The 10,000-nt window shown below is 47.9% G+C and overlaps 1 protein-coding gene across 1 annotated transcript in view; it reads right to left on the bottom strand.

The window, feature by feature from the left end:
• The window catches only part of bcl11aa (BCL11 transcription factor A a), a 53,056-nt gene that overhangs the window by 35,985 nt on the left and 7,071 nt on the right, over positions 1-10,000 (bottom strand). The window contains exon 2 of the mRNA XM_070916550.1: positions 5,006-5,458. Coding sequence (XP_070772651.1) covers positions 5,006-5,458 — 453 coding nt within the window. The remainder of the gene's footprint in view (positions 1-5,005; positions 5,459-10,000) is intronic.

Raw genomic sequence — 10,000 nt, 5'->3', positions numbered from 1 at the left:
AATTCCAAGCTTCCTCGGCTCCGTCTGGGTCGCAGGCACACTCTGCAGAAACACACACCCACGCGTTTACGACAAGACAGTAATCAACTGTTTAGTCAGTCCCCAGCTGACGGAGGAGTTTGAGTGTATTAAAAAAAAATAAATAAATAAAAAAAAAATTTAAAAAAGGACACAATGCAGCCTTGTTGGCCTTTGTGGCAGATTATTAGCTTTTCCAGTCACTCCAGTGTCCCGCCGTACGCGTGTCATCCTGCCACTGACGCTTTCCTTGCACACACGACGTGCATGTTTACATTCAGTGAGCTGGTGCAAAATGCCGACACAGCCGGAATTTCTCGGCCGCGCCGGGTTCAAACGCTGCACTTGAGAGTCCACTAAATAAAATCTTGCGTGGAGAGGAGAAGGGAAGAGAAAGAGCGACAATAGATTAGTAATGGCAGCCAGCGTGTGAAATCTCTTTGTAGGCTTTCGCCGGGCATGTGCTACAGCATTGACACACACACACACACACACACACACACACTAAACATACCGTAATTGATTCAGTATCAATTGGCTGTCCCAGATTTGCATTGACTGCTAATGTTACAGCGAGGTGGACAGACGCATGAGCCAAAAGGGAGAGTGAAGGGGGGGGGGGGGGGGAAAGAAAATAGGCATGGGACAGAGAGAGAGAGAGAGAGAGAGGGATCTGACACCGAGCCAGACAATGAATGGGTGTTAAAAATTCACTAATGTGTATTGAGGTGGGCAGCATTAGCCAGTGATGATAAGCTAATTGCTAATCACTAGATCATGGACTAACAATACTCGTGTTAGGAGGCTCCAAGCCAGGATGAGTCTTCAGAGAGGCTGATCATAATGAAGGCTTGAAAAACCGGATCATTTTGGGGCAGACAAAAAAAAAATATCAGTGTGTCTGATTAATTAGTCTCAAGATTTTTTTTTTTTTGAGGGGGGGGAGGGGGGGTGTGTGTTATCATCATGTACAAGTATTGATAATATCTCTGCTAATGAGCTAATATTGCTAGGCTAACGCAGTTCATCGGCCAAAATACTGCTCCACAAAATCAGTGGTCAGCAAATAATGATAATAATTCTTTGTGCCGGCCCGCGTATCAGTTTCAGCTCATTAACACACACATTGTGGCTGATTTTTCCGCGGAGGAGAGGATTAAATTCTCGACGCTAATTGTGGGGAATCAATCGTCACGACAGGACAGCAGGAATTGTACTTGCTGAAGAAATAATCCACAAAGAATTCATTCAAAATTTCAATTTTCAAGCCAAAATAATTTGGGTTTTTTTTTTTTTTGTTTGTTTGTCTTTCAATCACAATCACTTTCGGTTAAAAGAACAAAAAAAACACATCAATGTACACACACACACACACACACACACACACACACACACACACACACAGACACATGCAAACCCCTCTCTTTTGAGACATTAGTGATGCTGTTTTCTGAATGAGGGGCGCCTCAGGGATTATAATCAGAATTTTCATCTCAGTCAGGGATTAATAGAATAAATGGGCAAGAGAGAGAGAGAGAGAGACAGAGAGCACTAACCATGTGTGTGTGTGTGTGTGTGTGTGTGAGTGTGTGTGTGTGTGTGTGTGTGTGAGTGAGTCTGTGTGTGGTGTGGGTGGGCGGGTATGCTGCCTTTTTTTTTAACTGATCACTGATCGGCATTTTGCCTGTACAGTGCTCTCGCTCTCTCTCTCTCACACACACACACACACACACACACACACACACACACACACACACACAGGTAATGTCTCGGCTCTCCTCGGTCGGAGCTGTTTGATATGTAAATAGCAGCGTTCCAGCACAAGTCCGACGCTTTGTGTTCCTCTGAGCCTCGCAGCAAGCCAGAGGAGCTCTCTGTGTCACTCTGACCACGGACACAGATATATATATATATATTGTACAACAGCCAGTCACGTTATGGAAGCAGATGCGTGCAGAAAAACACGCACACATATTGCAGAGATAAAGGGGGGGGGGGGGGGGGGGGGGGGGGCAAAATATTCCCTGGGTTTCTCAAAGAAGTCACAATAAAATATTGCTCTCATTAGAGCAGTAAAAAGATACATTGAAAATGATGGATCATATTTTCACTGATTGAAAATCCCCCCCCAGAATGAGCTGTGTGAACGCTATAAGCCAAACTCAATAGAAATAGTGTTGAATTTGAAATGTTGAGGTGAAACTGGCTCATACTAAGTGTTAGGTATGATGTGGTGCCTCTTTTGAATATGTAGCTCATTTCTTGTCATCCTGGTAATTGTGATGCCTTCCTGGCAGAGCAGAGGCCTCATATACTGTAAGGAAAACCTACGAGACACAGTGGAACACCAAGCCAGCATTTACAAATAAGAAACACACACGCATTCCAGCCCCCGACTCCTTTTTTTGTCATTAGCAATGCTTTTGGACGGCTGTAAACGCGGGCTGAAATTCCAGCAGATTTTAGTTGGGTTTTTTTTTATTCATTTATTTTTTTTTTTTTTTTGATGCCTTTCACATATTTACTTCACCGTGACAGTTTGGGGTCAATTAGGATGAAAGCTCGGGGTTGGAGGGAAAAATATACTGGCTTTAATTACGGGGGCTATCGGGATGGATTGGTGGTGCGTAAAATTCTGGGCTGCAGAGGTGGCGCTGGTGCTGGTGTGTGTCCAGTGGCTGAGAGGGAGATGGTCCAAAGAGGCATCGATTAAAGAGGATAAAAATGCTGAATTCCTCGTGCAGACAGAGATTTGTTTATTTTAATTTTTTTTCTTTTTTTTTAATGAGTCGTTCGTCTCGGTTTAAAATTCCAAACAAGCAAACATTTAATAATGCTCGGTCTGCCTGCTGCTCAGCTCGACGTCAACGTCAGACAAGATATATAACGCTGCTGTCCTGTTTTCTTCTCCTGTCTGAGTGTACAGCTGTTCCAACCAAGACGTTCCCACACACAACGCTATTGAAGCAACCAGACGCCTGTATTATGATGTAAATCACTCTAATAACCCAGTTTAGCTGGTTGAGTGTCTGAGAGTGTGTGTGTGTGTGTGTGTGTGTGGGGGAGTGGGTGTTGAAATGTATGGCCACTGCAGAGACACAAGCAGCTTTGGCAAAAAAAAAAAAAAAAAAATGTTGCACTAACTCCTTCCAGCTGACGTACAGTAGATAGATTTGTCTCCGGCTGGCAAAGACCAAAGGTCAAAGGTCAAATGCATCTTTGACAACTGTTTTCCTCGTCTCCACTGTAAAAACGGAGAGCGCTGAGATTAATTACGGCATGCAGTGCCTTAAACGGCTTATTGTGCTTATTCCCTCAAACACTCACCGGCTCCAAAATGGAAAACAAACCGCAATATTTGGGATTCCTGAGCTGCATTCAACGAGCAAAGCAATAAAGGGTGTATTTCGCTCGTGTGTTTCCGCTGCTCTATTTCATCTTCACCCCCTTTTTTCTCTCCCTCCCTGTCTCTCTCTCTCTCTCTCTCTCTCTGTAACGGCTAATTTAGTACAGGCAGCCCGCCACTAAAAACTACTGCTAATTAAAATGCACGAGGAAGAAAAAAAAATGGCGCTGCAACAAATAATTAGTGGTGTTAAGACGCTTTAAATAAACGACTTCTCCTCTAAGAGCAAAACCAAAACTGGCTTGTCCTCCTCTCCGCTCGCCTCTCATTTGATTCTCGCTCTGGAAAAAGGAGACGGACGGGAAGGGAACAGGAGAGATAAAACTGGAAGGAAAATCGTGCGTTTTACCTATGAAGTTTGGTATGGAGGTAAACTCACGGAGGGAAAAGAATTAGAAAAGATGGAGAGCTGGGCGGCATTTCGTCGGGAAAGATGTGGCAGTGGAAAGGGGGGAAACCACACCGAGAGCAGGACACATCTGCTAGGGCCACATGAGAGAGGCACACACACACACACACACACAAACACACACGTTACGCAAGAACACACATTCTGTGCACCCAATCCCAGAAAGAGGCTGCAGTTACTCCCCAGACTGAAAGTCGCACACAAACACACAGTTTTCCCAGCATCCAGTTCAGCCACTGATCCTCCATCTGCACACACACACACACACACACACACTTACACCGAGGACTCACAAGTGCACTAATACACTGACCAGTGGTACCACAAAGTCAAGGTCACCCATGTCCCATTTGCCACTGGCCTGTGGGATTTGGTCACCATGGCCAAACTGGGAAAACACCCGAACACACACACATTCACTAACACACACAGTTTCTGTATTGAATTCAATAGATCAGTGGAAGGACAACTGGTCAGACTAGATCCATTACATTGTCTTACACACTCTCTCACTCTCGCTGCCCTTTACACTGGTCAGTTAAGACAGAAGACTATTCACACACACACACACACACACACACACACACACACACACAGGGGCAGAGAGCGAAAGCCATCCTAAATCAAACTAGCGTGTGCGCTTTGTGTCAGCTGTAAAACAGAACGGAGGCGTATTCTCCCGGGCTTCCTCCCCACCTGTGACGTCCCTCTGTGGTTGTTTGTCCGACGACAGCCCCACCCCACCCCACCCCACCCACTCCACCCACTCCCAAACACGACCAGACTCTAAACTCCGCGGGCCTGTCGCACCACGATATATAAAGACCTGACGTTGCAGAAACACACACAAGAATGTACGCCCATCCAGGTCAACACACACCCAAAATGACAATGTGCCAATTAGAAGAGTAGAATCTGGACACTGAAAGCTGCTTCCAAGCCGGAGGAGTTCATTTAATTATCGTCTATTTTTAATATTCTGTCAGATTTTACCTCCTTATTCACACAAAAGCCAAAACACAGGCAGAACCACTTCCTCTGCATAGACGGTCTGACAGCCCCTGCCTCAGTGAAGCTGCTGCTTCTCTCTTAATTTGAGTACCACTGCCGACTGTGGTCAAATCCAGACAAAGGCGGTGTGTGTTTGTTGGTGTGGAAGCAGGTCTGGTTACCTGGGAGGGGCTCCTGTTTGGGGAAAATCCTCCGGGGCGACGAGAACCGGTCATCGTCGTCGTCTGCCAGCGTGGCCTGGACGCCCACTTCCACGGGCCTCCGGCTGCGCAGAGAGCCCAGTGCGGGCGAAGGGGTGAGGGCCAGGCCCGGGGAGGGCGAGGGGGGCTTGTCCAGCCCCCGGCCCATGGCCAGGCACGGCGGCCCGTGGCATCGCTTTCTCTTGTGCTCAATGAAGAGCAGGATGTCCGCCAGGGGAAAGGTGGCCTGGCACTGGCCGCAGGTCAGCAGGTCCTGCTCCAAAGAGGGGTGGGCGTCGTGACCCAGCCGGGCCAGCCGGCCCACGGTCGAGCCCGGGTGGTGCCCGTTGAGGCTGCCGCTCTCCTCCGAGTGCTCTGAGCAGCGCTCCGACAGCTCCTCCGACGAGGCGATGGCCGTGGAGAGGGGCTCGGCTGCTGGCGAGGCAGAGGGGGGGAACAGGCACAGAGAAAGATGGAGAAGAAGAGGGGGAGGTGGGAGGAAAGAGGGAGAGTGAGCAAAAAAGAGAAAATTAGAAGGCGACGCTTACACTCAGCGAAAAAGGCAACAACCACATGTTTGTATTTTTCTTTTTCTCTCTTGTAATTTAAACCTACGACTATTTGTATTTGTGTAGATGACAAGAGGAGGGCGCACACAGGACCTTTCTCATTCTGTCACATAGAGGACCGCAGTTAAAGAGTCCAAGCCAAACAAAGGCCTGACATGTGGTACACACAATAAGGGAAAATGTGCCTTGTAATGATACAAATGCATGTAATGCAGGAAAAATGATTACAATGCAAGCCGACGTGGGGTCACATCATGAGAGCAAATGGTGGGAAAGAATATCCTGAAAGGCTGCAAAAGCTCAAATCAGATTCCTCCAAGATAACAATTTCCTAGCCAATGACAGGGGAAGCTTCGAAAATGACGCTTAAACACAGCGTTCGCCCCCCCCCCCTTCCACACACACACACACACACAAAAAAAACTAAATATGTGGATGAGTTTGACTTGCCTGGCCTCGTTTGTACCAGTTTTGATCCTGTAATCAGCAGCAGGGGAAAACTGTCACAAACATGTCCGACACATGTGCCGGGGGAAAGGGAAGGCAAGGCAGGCGGCACAGAGTGTGTGTGTGTGTGTGTGTGTGTGTGTGTGTGTCAGGGAGCAGAAAAACTCTTCCCTTGGCCTCGATTACATGTGCCTGACTTATAGTTCTTAGATACCGGCCTCTTGTACAGCGGGAAATCGCCACCCCCCCCCACCCCCCCAACCAAAATGAGCCGTTCAGCCAGATTCCTCACCCCTCCGAGGCCGGATTAACTCCCGACTACTTTTTTAAGGAGCCTTTTGTGGAGCTCAGGCCGTCCTGCGGTGGAGGGAGAGGAGTGTGAACAGAGCGGCCGCGCTGAATTAGAGGAGCGAAACGGGAGAACATAATTCACTGTCCCTCTTTTAAAGGGAATCTTCCAGTCCAAGGTGAAGAGTCTGACTCTGCGCTAGCCGCCTGATGCATGTTGACCTTCTTTACTCAGCCGCCAATTTCACATTTTAATGAACTTAAAACCACTGAGAATCAAAAAATAGATTTTAATTTTCACTGTCTGGGTGATTGGTACAGATTTTTGTCCGATAAAAGGGATAGGGTCCCGGTGCATGCGTGTGCGAGAGAGAGAGAGAGAGAGAGTGTGTGTGTGTGTGTGTGTGTGTGTGAGAGAGAGAGAGAGAGAGAGAGAGACAGAGGGTCTGAATGTGGACCACATCCCCTCAAAAGAAATATCATTTGAACGTCGCAATCCTGGCTCGACATCTGTGCGCAAACTGGGACATGGAGATAACATGATAGATTCCCGGCTCGCACCAACCCTACCACCACCACCACTACCCCCCCCCCCCCACACACACACACACACACACACACACACACCCCTCACCTCCACCCCACCAACACCCCCTTCTCCTCCTATTCCTCCTCCCCACCCTTCTCCTCTTTGATTTAACTTCAGGTCAACACAACGCCATGCAAGTTACACAACAGCTCCCGGGGGTGGGGTGGGGGGGGGTGGGAGGGGGGGGGTATTAAATTCACCGGATAAAACAACAACAACAAAAAAAAAATAAAAAATCAAATGAAAGCTGCATAAGCCCCTCACCTCTTAGGTTGAACTCAAGAGTGGATATCCGGGGTTTGAAAAACACATTTTTTGCTGGATTTAATGGAGCATGAGGAGGGAGGGGAAGAGACCTAAATAAGATTTTCTTTTAAAAACAAAAAAATAAATCAAAATAAATACAGAGCAGGTGTCCATGAGTTCAATCTCAATGGAACGGAAACGTGCCTAAATCCCTCATTTGTGTCTATTTTTGAGGCAGCAGTGCAACGGGGTGAAATCAGCAGCACGGGGAGCCGAGAGGAGGATCATGTGTCTCTGTGAATATATCAAAACATGCGTGACAATGCAACCACATTTCCCAAAGGAGAGGAAAACGAAAGGTTTAAATGTTCTCTCAGCCAGCCAACTCCTTTTACTCAAAGTTCCACCTGTCTGATAAATCTACAAAACCTTTGCAAGCAGCCAATGGCTCTCTGGCCCCAAGTAAATACGATTTCAAATATATCTCCGCCTTGGCAAAATATGGGAATTAGTGATGATGTGATTTAATCTGGAGGGTGTAAATGTTGAGTTGTAACGCTGGAAAGCACACTGCCTAAGTCTTGTTGCAGTTCGCTGCTTGAATTCAGCCCGACCGTGCCGTTGCAGAGCAAACACTGGAAACGCAGTGCGTGCTAAATAATCCAATAACAAAAATAATAAATAGAATTGTCAGAAATACGGGGAATGAAAAATACAGTTGCTAAAATATAAAAAAAAAAAAATCAGAATAAGAATCAAATCTATCAAAACAAGAAATAATCAGGGATGGGTGTTTGCTTGAGAGCAGCAGGCCGGATTCTGTGCTCCATCAGTGACAAATATGAATGCATGCAAAATGAAATGTGTGTGTGTGGTGTAAGGTTTGGGAGGGGGGGGGGGGGTAAAAGGCGAGGTCTGCAGGCATATTACGGTGTAGCTGCATATGCTGATTGCATGACTGTATGTAAAAATGTGATGCACAAAAAAAAAAAATAGAAGGAGGGAAGGTGGGTTTGAGGTGATGAAGAGGAGTTGTAGATTTGGAGATGGTGGGGGTCCTCCCTCCCTCCCTCCCTCCCTCCTTCCCTCCCCATGTCTTGTATACTCTCCCTTTATTCTAAAGAGATCGCCAAATAGTAGCCCGTGTAGATAGGGGTGGCGGTGAAACTGATCAGGTTCAAGTTCAGCGCTGGATTTTCTGATCGCGCTCTGCCTCCTAGCGACGGCACATGGCCATGGTGACTGCGCTGTCACCCAGCCACACACACACACACACACACACACACTCACACACACACACAGTATCCCTCTCTCTCTGCCCAAACCAAACATAGGCGACAGTCAGTCAACATACCGAAACACGATCAAGCGCCGGTGCGTAAAGATGCCCAAATATCCGCTTGTTTTACGTTTCTGCGGGCCACTCCGGGAGCCGCTTGAAGGCTGCGAGGTGGCGTGCAAGTGCGGCACATGGTGCGGCGATAAGCGCCACTTTTTCCTTTCTTTTCTGTCTTTTGCCGACCGCCCCGCAGTTTCCAAACACACGTATCTGCTCTGTCGCCACACAGACACACACACACACACACCAGAATTGTGCCGCCCTAATACACCGGAAAATAAACCAAGCTTCGGCGATAGATGGCCGCCGTGCGTAAAGACGGATTCTGCCGAGTCAACTCAACATTGTTGGAATCTCGTCCTCACACGCCGCAGCTGCGACACGCCGCTGAGCTGATATTTAAGTCTTACCTTAGCTGCACACGGAGCGTTAGAATCTTTAGGGTTTTCTTTTGGGGTTTTTGGTTGTTTTTTTTTTGGTGTGGTTGGTCCAAATTTGGCTTTGTGAGGAAAATAGCAAAAACGCCAGGACTGGGTGTGCTGATGTCCTGTTGCTGTGTTTGTGGTCTCTAACTCTGGGGCTGCAGCGGCTCTGCTGTCTGCTTCTTCTTCTTCTTTTTTTTTTGTTGTTGTTGTTAACGAAGCGAGCTTCTCATCTAAACGCAACATCAACAAACAGCCTCTTTACATAACAGGCATTAGGGTGTTGTTGGGTTTTTTTTTTTTGGTTTTTTTTTTAAAGGTGTGTAGAAATAAATCGATTTGTGTTGTCTCTGCCGCCGAGCTGCTGAGAGAGGGAGGCAGTTGTAAACAGTCGGACATGAGATTTTCTTTTTTTTTTTTCCCCCCCTCGATCCAAAAATCCACCTCCAAGTTTGTTTGTTTTTTTTTCTCCTCTGAAAATAATCCAAAAATAGAACGAGAGAGAGCAGATGAAAAACCTGCCCGCAGAGCTATCAGACAGCGATATATTCCGGTGTGTGTGTGTGAGTGGAGGTGGGGTGGGGGGGGGGGGGGTAGATTTCTCCACGAAGCTCCGCGGAGAGGACGCGCTCTGCTACCGGGAGCCCTGCGCGTTTCCACTGACCGGAGCCACCGTTGGGGCACCGGAGCCAAAGCCAGTGCATTTAACAGCCTGCGAATGCACAGTCTCGCCGTGTAACAGAGGAGCACTAACGGGGTGGTGGGGTGGGGGGGGGGGGGTTATACCGACACACAAAACTTTTTTCTCTCTTTCGGGCTTTTGGGATCTCCGGGCGGCTTTTACGCACGGAGGTGTCGCACTTTCTCTCCACGCTGTTAAGTCCAGTTGACCGCCGGTCCGAGCGGTGCGTCCGGTGTCCAAAAGCTCCCTGGTTTTGCTGCCCTTTCCTCGCACCCCCCCCCCCTCCCCCCTCCCCGCCCCCCCTCCACCTTTGCTGAATGAATTGAAGCCAGAAGTTACATTTTTTTTCTCTCTCTTTCGGTTTTTCATCTCTACTTACGCGAAAAATCCCGCTT

The sequence above is a fragment of the Enoplosus armatus genome, chromosome 12, assembly GCF_043641665.1.
Source record: "Enoplosus armatus isolate fEnoArm2 chromosome 12, fEnoArm2.hap1, whole genome shotgun sequence".
NCBI lineage: Eukaryota > Metazoa > Chordata > Actinopteri > Centrarchiformes > Enoplosidae > Enoplosus > Enoplosus armatus.
This window is presented reverse-complemented; position numbering and strand designations above follow the sequence as displayed.